This window comes from Patiria miniata, unplaced genomic scaffold (genome assembly GCF_015706575.1).
Source record: "Patiria miniata isolate m_02_andy unplaced genomic scaffold, ASM1570657v1 HiC_scaffold_6, whole genome shotgun sequence".
In the NCBI taxonomy this organism is placed as follows: domain Eukaryota; kingdom Metazoa; phylum Echinodermata; class Asteroidea; order Valvatida; family Asterinidae; genus Patiria; species Patiria miniata.
This window is the reverse complement of record NW_024037073.1, coordinates 13,646,654-13,659,139: the sequence shown is the minus strand read 5'-3', so window position 1 is coordinate 13,659,139 and position 12,486 is coordinate 13,646,654. Positions and strand designations below refer to the sequence as shown.

At 41.5% G+C, this 12,486-nt stretch overlaps 1 protein-coding gene across 1 annotated transcript; it reads left to right on the top strand.

The window, feature by feature from the left end:
* Nucleotides 1-1,714: 1,714 nt before the first annotated feature.
* LOC119742501 (rhodopsin-like) lies at nucleotides 1,715-11,857 on the top strand. The gene is made up of 5 exons (XM_038218444.1): nucleotides 1,715-2,163; nucleotides 6,408-6,602; nucleotides 8,621-8,745; nucleotides 9,534-9,776; nucleotides 10,846-11,857. Exons 1-5 carry the CDS (start codon nucleotides 1,821-1,823, stop codon nucleotides 11,044-11,046), a joined length of 1,107 nt encoding a protein of 368 aa, XP_038074372.1. The 5' UTR covers nucleotides 1,715-1,820; the 3' UTR covers nucleotides 11,047-11,857.
* The last annotated feature ends 629 nt before the right edge of the window (nucleotides 11,858-12,486 follow it).

Genomic DNA, 12,486 nt, shown 5'->3' with positions numbered 1-12,486 from the left:
ATCTTCGAGGACCATCTGCGGGTGCTGAAGTTGATCAGATTTCGTTGATCAGAACTTTTTAAAGCCTATGGAGAAAATAACGCGTATAAAGCCTTTGGAGAAAAGAACGTGTACAAATCCTATGGAGAAAAGAATGTGTGCAAAGCCTATGGAGAAAAGAAAGTGTACAAATCCTATGGAGAAAATGTGCACCTCAATGACCGCCACAAAAAAAATGTGACGTAACTTGACACCGGATTTTTTATTATTTATTTATTTATTTATTTCGTGTTATTTTTTAACCAGGGTAGCCCCATCAGTTATCAATGAACTGTTCTACCTGGAGGCCCTGATGACGTGTATACCAAGTCTAAAGTTCATTGGTCTTACGAAAGTGCCAAAGTGTATGGGTAGAAGAAAAAAGTGTACAAACCCTAAAGAGGAAAAACTGGAGGAGAAAAAAGAGCTGTTTCTGCAAGAAACAGTTTCCCGAGAGGATTGCAGACGTACGTCCAAACTAGAACGTATTTAATACATACATAGGTCCTATTGAAAATGTGTTGGAAATAAACAAGTTCAAATTAACTGATGAGCGGGGATATCAACTGTAAACAACATAATAATGCTGGCCCACTTCTTCAGGTGTTCACAGGCACTATTACTTTACCTCATACATATTCATGATCCAGAGCCGAACTCTCACTGGTCAATTCATCATCACGTGCCAGATGTTATTCTTGCTGTTTACCAAACGCGCGCTTGAGGATTCACGCACAGGGTAAATACGCATGCGTAGTAGACTGTCGCATGGGTTACCCGTGCGACAGTCTACTACGCATGCGCTTTACAAGGCAATCGACGAACTGTCTCACGGGGGTGGTACGCACGCGCATCGCCCTAGAGAGGCCAAGTTCGGGCAAGGACCATTAGTCGACTAGGGGTTGATTTGTGACGTACCTTACGCCTGCGCACTGATAGCAACGTGCGAACGCCTCTAGTCAAACGCTGGTCAAAATGTTATCGCAAAACTTCTGGATCCTGGTTCCCTGCTAGCGTTATGAATGCGCGCGGCTATTGGTTACCAGCGATGCAACCTGCCCCAGTAGGTTGGTTCCAAATAGTCGACTAGCGTAGTCAACCAACGTCGACTAGTTCGGGCAAACGTTAGTCGAACTATGGTTAACCATTGGTCAACTAGGCTTGCGCGAACTTGGCCAGATCGAGATGCATGGTTAATTGCACGGTTCGCGTGAATGTTAATTTTCCCGAGCTCCATGATGCATGCCGTGCTGGAGAAAATGTATGGACAATAAAGATGTCTCCTGTACAAAAGAAAGTTGTACACAAACAACTGTATTTACAACTGTAGTTACTGTATTGCCAATGAACCGAACTAGTGAAGTTGAGCAACAATATTATTTTGGTGAGCTGTACAAGTTTCTCCGAAAATTTTCTTTTAGGTGCATACATATATATAAAAAATTGGCAACTGATTATGTAAGACAGTATGAGGCATAGTACAAATACAACATGGTTTATTTCGGGTGGACAGTCGATATTAGCTCCCCTCGGTATTGGAAGTTGAAAAGCTACGTTATATTTGTATACTGACGGTGCTATTACGAAGCCATAGAGAATTAAGGTTTTGCGAATAGCCACAAGTATGATGGCACATGGCATATGCACGTGATTCTCACGAAGATGACACGTGCCACCGTACTGGTTTGTTGGTGACGACAGCGTAGTCGGTCAGTATAAAACTACATGTATTAGAAGGACAAAGTGGTCGATCCGTCGCGTCGTGCCTGTTGCACCGTCTCCAAACTTCGTATACAACCAGAATGGAAAATCAGCTCATAATCGCCCCCACTTTACCCTTGGTTGCTGACAACGGTTCATCATTACGGGAAAACGTTTTGAGCAGATCCGGCTACACTGGCTTCGCCGTGTACCTTGCAGTGGTAATTTTCTTCAGCGTGTCCGGGAATGTCACAGTGATTCTCCTGTACGCTAGCAACAGATCGCTGCACAACGTGGTCAACATCCTGCTCCTGAACGTCTCCGTTGCTGATTTGTCCGTAGCCGTGCTGGGAACACCCGTCTCCTTCGCTGCCAGTGCGGCCGGTCATTGGTTACTCGGTCCCATCGGCTGTACCTGGTATGGATTCATCTGTACCTTATCGGGTAAGTCTGCGGTACCAAAAGGATGGCAATTAAGTACAGAAAAGCCGCAAAAGCAAAGTCGCGACAACATCAGAGATTACGTATTTCCTGCACCCGATTTCACGAAGCGACGCGTCGCAACTCGAGTTACGACGTGTAACACGTCGCAACTCGCGACGCGTCGTATCATCAATTTCACGAAAGTTGCGACGTGTTGAACGCGTTGTAAGTTCCTTGACAATGGCTTAAAACACGTTGGAAGTTACGACGTGTCTAGTGGTCATCGCAAAATAAGAAGAGTCCCTTTCTAAGCCAATTTATTGCCATAAACATTACAAAATCGAGATTATAATACCGAGGCAATGTGTGTAAAGTTGTAAATAGAAACTCCATTGAATAATTATGAATTAGACTGGAATATTGCAGTTGAAATTCAAAGTAGCTATACAGTCCACTGAGAGCTTGTTTTCCTTCGAAATTGCATCGCACGGCCACCATTTTGTTTTACGTTTTAACAAATTTCGAGCTGAGATCCGACGACTCTTTGTTGAATATCAGACGACTATTTACTGGACGCTGACTAAACACATAAAACAGTCACCGAGTTGTGCTATAAATACACCTACGACGCGTCGCACTTACAACGTGTTTCGTGAAATGGATCGCAGGACGCGTCGCAGCTACGACGCATCGTAGAGATACGACGCGTCGCATCGCTGCGATGCATCGTAAGTTACGAAGAGTTTGATGAAATCGGGTGCTGTTCTGACAGACATGAAAGGCAAATGTATTTATAATTATCGTAAAGCTCATTAATATTAAAATAGTATTAATTTGTCTGTTCACCATCAATGTAGCATTTTTGGGTTATTGCAGTTTATGGGTATTTAATGATATTCCGAACAAGCTGTTGTAGGGTAGCATGTGTGCTACTCATGAGCATATCGGTAACAGCTTCGATATAAAAAAAAGTGGAAACTATTATTGCGTATGCAATAACGGAACACAACTGCCAGGCACCGTCGTTCGGTGCGAAGCGTACTGATTTTGTAAAAGTTCAGATTGTATCTATTGGCGGTAAGCGGGCCGCGGGATGACCAGGAACCATTTTTACCATTAATATATACAATGATCATTTTCCCACATTTCTTGCCATGATCCCCTTCAAAACGTTTTATACTATTTTTTTTAAATGTTTTGAAGGGGGATTTAAAGGCTGGGCCGAATTACATGATGAGCGAATGTGCAATCAAAAGTACGTGTTTCTCATTCAAAATAACAGATTGCATCACATAACATTAAACTAAAAGTGAAATAGAATGACAATGTTTGAAATCGCCCTCTAAAAAGCGAAAAGGAAGTCTCATGAACGAATCTGAATGAGCATAAACGAAAGGTGCTGCTCAATCATTTAATTGATTGATTGAACTGAAATGGAATGGAATGCTCTGGTAGCGAAAATGAAACTCGTGTTCAGAGCGATTCTCAAATTCAGTCGAAAATGAATGACCAATTTTCAGAAGTGAATGAACATTTCAGGAAATTGGCCGGGAAAACCTATATTTTTAACATTTTTCCCCACCGCTGCTGGGATGCATGTTAGGCAAAGAAAGAAAGGACATCGAGAGTCAAAGAAATCTGATACAATGTTCCAAAACTGTACTTAACAGTGAAATACGAAATGTGGAATACTAGGGACCTTGACCAGTCCTGTAGTTGTCTTCATAATATTAGTAAATTGACGGCACTTGGCGCCCGTCCAACGAATTGACTGAAACGACTAAATATGAAAAGACATGAACAAACAACATAAAGATAAGAGCACGGAAAGCTCAATGCTCCCTCTTTAGTTTTGATGCAGTGATCATTCCACTTGCGGCAATAACATACCATTGCAATCGTGTCTTTTTTCTTTCCCCCCGAGTTCTAGACAGTAGGGACCATTAACAGTGCCGTAGCATCCTGGGTGGTAAGGAGCCCTCCCCCCATATGTTGTCACAAGTGCCCTTCTTTCAAGAGTGCCCTTTTCTTTAACGTCCGCGAGCGATTTTTTTTACGTAGCCGGGATGCTCTAAAGTCATGCATAATTCAGTTTTCCTTTGAATCGTTACAAGACACTTAGGTTCTTGTTCTCTTTTTCCCTTGAAATAAATTTATCTCAACGAAAAATTCAGAGGAGAAAAACAATCGATTTAAATGAGCAGCAACGACGTGGATTCAAACCAGGGATCGTTGTATCCATAGCTCATCACGCTATCCACTAGGGTACTGTGTGGTTGCTCGACGACGTCTGTACTTAAAAAATGCTTTAACCCTATCAGGACCGGGGGAGGCACAATGTGGCCCCCTCCCATATTTTTGCTCATAACTTTTTTAACGGTGCAGCCGATCGCCACCAAATTTGGTGACTTTTCCTAAATATTATCTGGGGTCATAATAGATAAAAAAAAAATCAAGGGGTGGTTCGTTGTTGCCATAGCAACCGTTGGTTTTACATTGGTTCCCAGTTTTTCACGTAATTTTAATAAACTAATGTTTAAATATTAATTTCTACACCGTAAAACTAATTGTCATATTGTTATTAATTTATTTATCAGATAAGTGATTGAGAAGTGTCCCGTGACAAACATGTTTCCCAAATTTTATGACATTTGACCAAAGAAAACGGAAAATACGGGGAAAAAACTATTTTTGACCAAAAATGGGCAAAAATGTCCCAAAAAACGCCCTCTATGGACGTTTTTTTAAAAAAAAAAATGGCAACCGGTAGGATTTGGTCAAAGGTTAATTTCTACCAAGTTTTAAAAAAATCGGTCATTTACTTTTGAAAATATAGAAAAAAAATATACCTACGGGGACCCCCCGGTCCCCGTAGGTCCAAAAAAAGTCCGGTCCTGATAGGGTTAAAGTGAACTGGTTGACTAAATAATAACAACAATGCTATTGATATCATTGTTCTGTTTCATGAATAACCATACTGACCCGATCGAAACTACTGAATTATTTATGACTTTGGAGCATCCCCTACGGAAAAGAAATTCGCGTCCCGCGAACGTCGGCCCCCATGAGGAGCGCCACCTATCGTGCGATAATGCCCATGATTGTCCGCTTTGAACAGTGCCCCATTGGAAGATGGTTTTCAGCCCCCCCCCCCCCGATGATCTAGTGACGCTCAATGTGCCTTTTTCACGTCTCCCCCCCCCCCACTTGCTACGCGCATGGTACGAAATGGTACGCGTACAGGATACGTAGGTACGGTGGCTCGTTAGATCACTGTGTTTCGTGGTTATTCATCTGGCACACTATGGACAATGTGCATTTCACAACAAAAAATGTCAAGATGTATATACGTATAAGGTTTGGTTAAATAACCACAAAACATGGCAATTTAACCAACTATTTTTTTTTCGGAGTACTTGTTGTGCACATACGGCACATTATTAAGTAGCGCTAAAATAAATTGGTGGTCTGAATGCTGCAGGTTCCGAGTCCGGGTTCGAATAATAAGTCTACTGAACGTTTTCATTTTTTTCCCCCAAAAGTGATATTTCATCCTTAAATTATTGTGTTCAATCAAGTCCTGATCATCGATAAAATAAACTTTACCACTTCCTTCTCATTCGTGGCCCTGATGACTTTTTTAAAAGGGAAGTGAAGTCCAAGAACATTCCGTTGCCAACTGACGCTTGCGCATTCTCGGCATTGATTATACTTGTTGCCAAAAAAAACCCCAACAGTAATTGCCAACGGGGAGCTAGGACTTTCGCCTTTCGTCTGACTACAGCCATTCACGCGGTGCTAGTAGTGCGCAGGCACACGTTACGTCACGCACGAATCAGCCACTATTCGCTTGTCGACTAATGGCCCTCGTCACAACTTGCTCATCATGAGTGTAGCAGACCAACGCCCTGTGTAACACACTTTCGACCCCATGCAGCCTCGTGATGGCAGTTCATTTTGAAAACCGAATTATGTCGTAACTCTTCCTCACCAGACTCACTTTCTCAACGTAGGTTTACATCAACGTATTTAATGATGTGCATTGCATGTACGTTTAATACCCACGCTTCAAATTTATTATCTGCCCCGGATAGGTGGATCACCAAAAACCTGAAAACTTCACCTCCATACTACTTCTTCGGCTCATTAGAAACCTACACAATACGGTTTAAGAATGTAGAGGAATTTATGCCATTCCTACGATTGTTCCATACACCAGCCTAAGCTAAACATTGACCTTCGATGATTGTTTTTACCCTTTACAGGATGCGCGCAAATTGTTGGAATAGCAGCTGTCTCCTTACATCGGTATTTCTTGGTTGTGAAGCCATTTGTTGCCAAGAGACTGACGACAGGAGGCGCCCTAGTCTGCGTGGGATTTACTTGGGTCTACTCCCTGGCTGTCGCTCTACCTCCCGTTCTCGGATGGAGTGAGTTCACACGTGAAGGCGCCGGAATATGTAAGATTTCAACACTTCCTTACATCAGCAAGATTTGCATTTTCTCGTGCCGGTCGCTTAATTAAGGGTAAAATATTATTTTTAGTGGTAGGGTGTCTCACTGTATGGTGCGCAGTTATTATCGATACCAACTTAATGTTTGTCGTGGGTTCGGGTCCCACCCAAGTTATTTATTTTATCACAAACGCTCGGTATACATTGCAACACTGAGTCTACAGTGTTTTTTTTATAAATGCGTCGGTGAAGGGGCAAACACACTTTTGAATTTGCATCACCCCGACGCAGATTCCATCTTATTATTGTTTTGATGTCCGTAGTTGCCAATATAATAACCAAGTACAAATATTAGAAGTCATAAATTTGGTTATGTATAAAACATGGCAATATGTATTTTTAAGAGTTAAAACAAGTATTCACTTGGTCACGTGGTACAATGACGTGAGCAGGAATTTAATATGGCGGATATTGACACGTAAGCCCTCTTTTAATTTTAACTGTTTCTTTGGGGTTCTTGGGATTTTTTTTTATTAACCAAGCAGTACGAATTTAACCATAAAAAGCTTTCTTATTTGAGTCAATTTCAGTTGAAAATCAAAATTGAGGACACAATATATTTGGGGAAAAAATCATAAAATTGATGGTTTTTGCTTTCCAAGTAGGTAAAGCGCCCATGACGTTGATCATAGTTACGAAATGTTTAATTTGATGCAAAATAAGTCAAAGAATATCTGTACCAAGTTTTAAAGTATTTGGAACGTTTAGAAATAATGCCAAATATATTTGTTTTGACGAAAAATAGGGCAACCAAAATGTCACATTGTAGAATACTAATAGCCGACAACATTTAACGAACAAAATTTAAGGAAAGAGTTGCCTAAACATATTGAAATTCTAATCGAGGAACATGCGCCCAGGGTCTTGAGAAAACCGTAAATAACTGGGTCCATATAGCGAGTGTTCCGTTTTAAAGAAATTAACATTTCGTATCCGTATAACTTTACTTTTTCCTTTACCTTGTTGTCATGATTAGTATTGTGTGGGATGTATTTGACGTAGGCTAAGGATATCCACATCATAATCTCATTGAGGCCTGTGACTGAAATCAAATTATTATGAGAACGAGAGTATACAGGGTGAGTGAAAAAAACGAATCCCAAATGTTGGGACCATTGTTTTAGTGAAGTTCTGCATGTAGCATTTTCAAAATCTAGGACATGAAAGCCCAGTTCATAAGCTTTTTTTAGTACAATAATCATTCAAATCACTTATGTGCTTTTCAAGTTACGGAATTTTAAACACAACCATCGTTTTAAAGTTTTGTCCACGGATCACAAAAAAAGTTCCGTTTTCTTTCAGTAAAACGAAAACAAATCACACAGGGATGTGTGTGAATTGTTTTCGTTTTGCTGAAAGAACGCAGTCCTTAGGTTTCGGGTTTTTATTTACTCACCCTGTATATATATAAGCGTATATTCTTATGTCCCACCCCCCCCCCCCCCGCCTCCGTCTCCCCTGCCTACGATACTAGAATCCTTTTAAAAACCAATCCACAGTCTGTATTATTCATGACAAATTCCATTCTTCTTGAAGGACATTTCCTGGGAGGATTCTCCATTAAGATTTAGTGAACGTATGACATATCTTCCCGTGAGACCCTATTACATTTTCATTTGAAAAACAGACGCATTTTCCTACGTTGGCCGAAATGAGAAAAAATGTAGCTCTGTGGCCTGATTTTAAGGAAAGATAGGTTTCCAGTCCGAAACATTATACTTCTGTTGACGTGTAGCCTATACACATGTAGATCGAAATTCTCCCTCAATTTCGTACGCGGTTATATCATACGATACTTTTACTTGTGGAATTAACCTCTACATTTACTCTTAGTTCGTATAATATATTTTACGCCACAGTGATATCTAAATATATTTGAAAATGTGCATCAATTAATTCTGGTGAATATTGTACCATATATTTTATCATGCTTATGAAACTGCTCCCATTTTTCCATCCCAAAGCTTGTTCCGTGAGCTGGCACTCTGGGAGTCGGTCCTACACGTTTTTCATCTTCACCATGATCCTGGCGATTCCCATGGCTATCATCCTCTTCTCCTACAGCCAAATACTTTTCACAGTAAACAAGGTAGGGAGTTATTATAGTCGCACAGCATGGGCGGATCCAGAACATAACTTGTGGGGGGCCCAAAAAATTTTGGTCCCCCAAAAAGTGGGTCCAAAAAATTACGGCGTGGGTTTCGGGGCCTGCTTAATAAGGTCCCCTAAAAATTGTTGGATTCTAGACGCTCTGTGGTGAGGTGTTCTTTGCAGATCCGCCCTTGCCGACAAGAATACCATATAGTTTGCCAAACGATCGATCAATCGTTCCCTTTGCGATGAAGGTTTATATTAACTAAACGGCCAATTGTTATTTTTACGTGCACTGAATTTTGTTTTCCCTGCAGTAGGAATACTAATCTTGCTTATTCCAGCATTCTAAGCAAAAATATGTCAGGTAATAAAAAATAACTTAAGTTTGAAGGTTTGTTTTTCATAATAAAACGTAAAGTTTAAACCCTTATCTAGAACGGAGCTCCAAGAAACCAGAGTACTGCGTGGGGCAAACATGCTATACTTGAGAACGTTCAGATCAAGTTGTTTGTTGTATTCTTGATTCTAAGAAGTCTGTGGATATAACTGACGGTCAACCGTATGTTCTATTCAAAAGTGCATACAATTTGACATTTTGTGGCAAAGCTCTTTTCAAAGGCATTCTGAGGCTTCGAGTCGCATAATTGCCGGAATATTCTTAAGATAAACATCATTACCCCCTTCAAAACACGATAGTCAGTTTCGAGGTACCATTTCTTCATTCGTTAAAATATGTCACAATGACAGTCTTGCCCCTTCGTTCTCTTCCTTTTCCATTTGAAGATGGCCAAGTGCCAGGTTAGTAACCAGCGGTCAAGGGAGGCAGAGAAGAAAGTCACTATCATGATTATAGTCATGGTGCTCACCTTTTTGGTGGCTTGGACCCCTTACGCCGCCCTGTCTTTGTACATGGCCCTCGGCGGCGATAGCGTCTCCATTACACCCCTGACCGCTACCTTGCCATCAATGTTCGCCAAAGCATCGACCACCTACAATCCTGTTATTTATTTTCTTCTTCATAAAAAGGTAATGTCTCATAACAAGAGAAACAACAACAACAACGGTAATATAACAACGAGTATGACGAACGAACGACGGAAAAAACAAACAAACAAACAAACAATCCTACCAATTAACTTATAGCCTATTTGTAACGGTGATAAACATGGGCGTCGCCAGGATTTTTCGAGAGGGGGCAAAACATATTTTTCCCCAAAAAATGCTTGAATTTCTCAAAATATTCTCGATTTATCAGTTTTAGAGGGGGAAGGGACATTTTGCCCCCCCCCCCCCATTAAATTTACACCACTGTGACTTCGCGCCTCTTTTTCTTTTCTTTTTTCTCTGTTTCCCCCCCCCCTTTTTTTTGGTTTTTTTTTGGTTTTTTTTTTTTGGCTTTTCCAGGGGGGGCCCCTCCCCCCCCCCGCGACGCCCATGGTGACTAATAAATATGTCAATAACATTTGGAAATTGAATTGTTTGGGTTGATTGTCACACACCCCCTCAAAACAAACTCACGATGTACTTAACTTCACGTTAAGTACGGTTGAGTCTCGATAGTCCGAAGTACCATTGGTCCGAAGTCCCATTGGTCCGAAATAAAGGCAGACACTGCGCACATAGCCATTTTTGTCAAAAAATGGTAAAAGTGGTCAGAACTGCTTCAGATCGCGCGCACGACAGAGCATCTAAAATTCAAAAAATAATTCGGCGCCTTGACGCGGGCCTCGAACACCACGCCGTAATTTTTGGACCCACTTTTTTTTTGGGGGGGGGGGACCAAAAATATCCCCCCCCCCAAAGAAAAAGTGTGTTCTGGATCCCCCTTGTCAATGGGTGCAAACGAGTGACGCTGAACGTGGCCCGATTCTGACACTAGGGGAGGCTGTTCAAGGCGGACGATTTTGGACACCGTCTAACACAAGGTAGCACTGTTCAGTGAGACCTCGTTTGCCGACTTTTGTAGGAGATTGCCGACAAGAACAAATGGCGATTACTCCATCAGAGTCTGTCGAGGAGGGACAGGGCGATGGTCGTTTTGTACTAGTGCCACACTGCTCCATAATCACGCACTTTTTCCCTCTATGTTTCACAGTTCAGAAAAGCTCTCCTTCAGACATTCTCACGAAGGAATCGTGACAGGAGCCTTCATATCAGCCCGACAGAGAGTATACTTGCAAGAAAGGTACCAATCGGATGTCAAGGCCGCAACATGTCCACCAACAAGCCTAGAATGGACCAAAGAATTCAGCTGGCAGGAGCATGCATAATCCCTCCAATGCAATTTGGGAATTGATGATATTAAAGTCTGACCGCAGCCCCGATTCAGACTCAGTGACGTAACTGGGGTTCAGTTGACTGGTGTTGGGGCACTCAGGGCCTCACTTTCTGGAGGGGGCATTTATGGTTTTGTTTTACAATAGAAAGCTCACGTTGGGCCTTCCCCGTATTCAGGGGGTGGGGCATAGACCCTGAACATAGGGAGTGATGCCCTCCGTAGCTTCCCCATTACTCACGCCACTGATCCGATCAGTTATTAAGTTCTAATGGCAAGAAAATGCAATATTTTTGTCGCCTCATGATAGGCATATACAGTTTTCATTCGTCGTTATTGCAATAATCATTCTGACAAGTTGTCCGTAACAACGTTCTACGGCAGAAACGGGTTTTTTTTTGCACCACAGTTGTGTATAGCTCACCATTGGATAATGGACTTAATTATATCGCAAAGACATCATAAAATGTCGTTAAAATCAGGTTTATTCCTTGAGATAGAGTTGTTTAATTGTTGTTTGTACTGAAGTATTGTTAGTATAAGTATTGCAACTATATATTTGACACGTTTAAAAATGTTGATATAAAAAAGACAACTTGCATTAAAAACAGGCACTCGCAAGAAACTTTTCTTTTTAATCCGTAAATTGACCTCACTGTATTTCAGTTCTCAGTCGATATACTGCAGGACAATGAGTCATGTAGGGTAATACAATGTATACGTTTCGAGCGTTGCTTTCGATGACCTACAGTAAAGGGTTTACAGCTGCATAAACAGAGATCGTCTGCCGGACAGACAAGTGTGTCCATCATAACAAAAATACATTTTCAGTAAATATAGTGTGGACTTGCGAAAGGAGTTTTCAAAAAGGTTCACTATTTTTTATACGGCTCATGGGAAGGGAATATTGAGCAAATATGTTTATAAACGAAAAATTCATTTCATGTCAACGCTTTTATGAGGCAAATAGTCGGAAGCACAAAACAATGATTGAGACTGCAATCAATTCGGGCGATTCACAATGCAGTGCGCCACCAAGAGTTTGCCATGGATAGTCCATTTTTGAAGTTTACGGTCAACACAACATGGCCCATTTAATTGAGTGTCAGTAGACAACTTGAGCTAGTTGAGGCGCGGTTCTAGAGCCAATATTTTTGGGGGGCTAGCAGGGTGGATCCAGGTTGTTTTTTCAGGGAGGCGTGCTGAAATCTAGACCGGTTATTTTCTCCGGACACTTAGGCCTCCGAAAATCAAAAGGGGAGGGGGGCGGGGAGGGGGGGGGGGGGTCGTGCCATATTTTCAATGGGGAACTTTGATAAAATCCTTCAATCAGGCACACTATATTAACTAAAAGTGTACAAATGCACCCGTCTCACGACTATTTATTTAGAGGGAGACCGTTCGCTTGTACGTTCGTCACATTCGTCACATTTTTTTTTATGGAATTTTTTTTTGGGGGGG

Coding starts and splice junctions, on each gene's coding strand:
- LOC119742501 (XM_038218444.1), top strand. CDS start 1,821: ATGGAAAATCAGCTCATAATCGCCCCCACTTTACCCTTGGTTGCTGAC. Junction 2,164..6,407: donor ATTCATCTGTACCTTATCGG/GTAAGTCTGCGG, acceptor TACCCTTTACAG/GATGCGCGCAAATTGTTGGA. Junction 6,603..8,620: donor ACGTGAAGGCGCCGGAATAT/GTAAGATTTCAA, acceptor TCCATCCCAAAG/CTTGTTCCGTGAGCTGGCAC.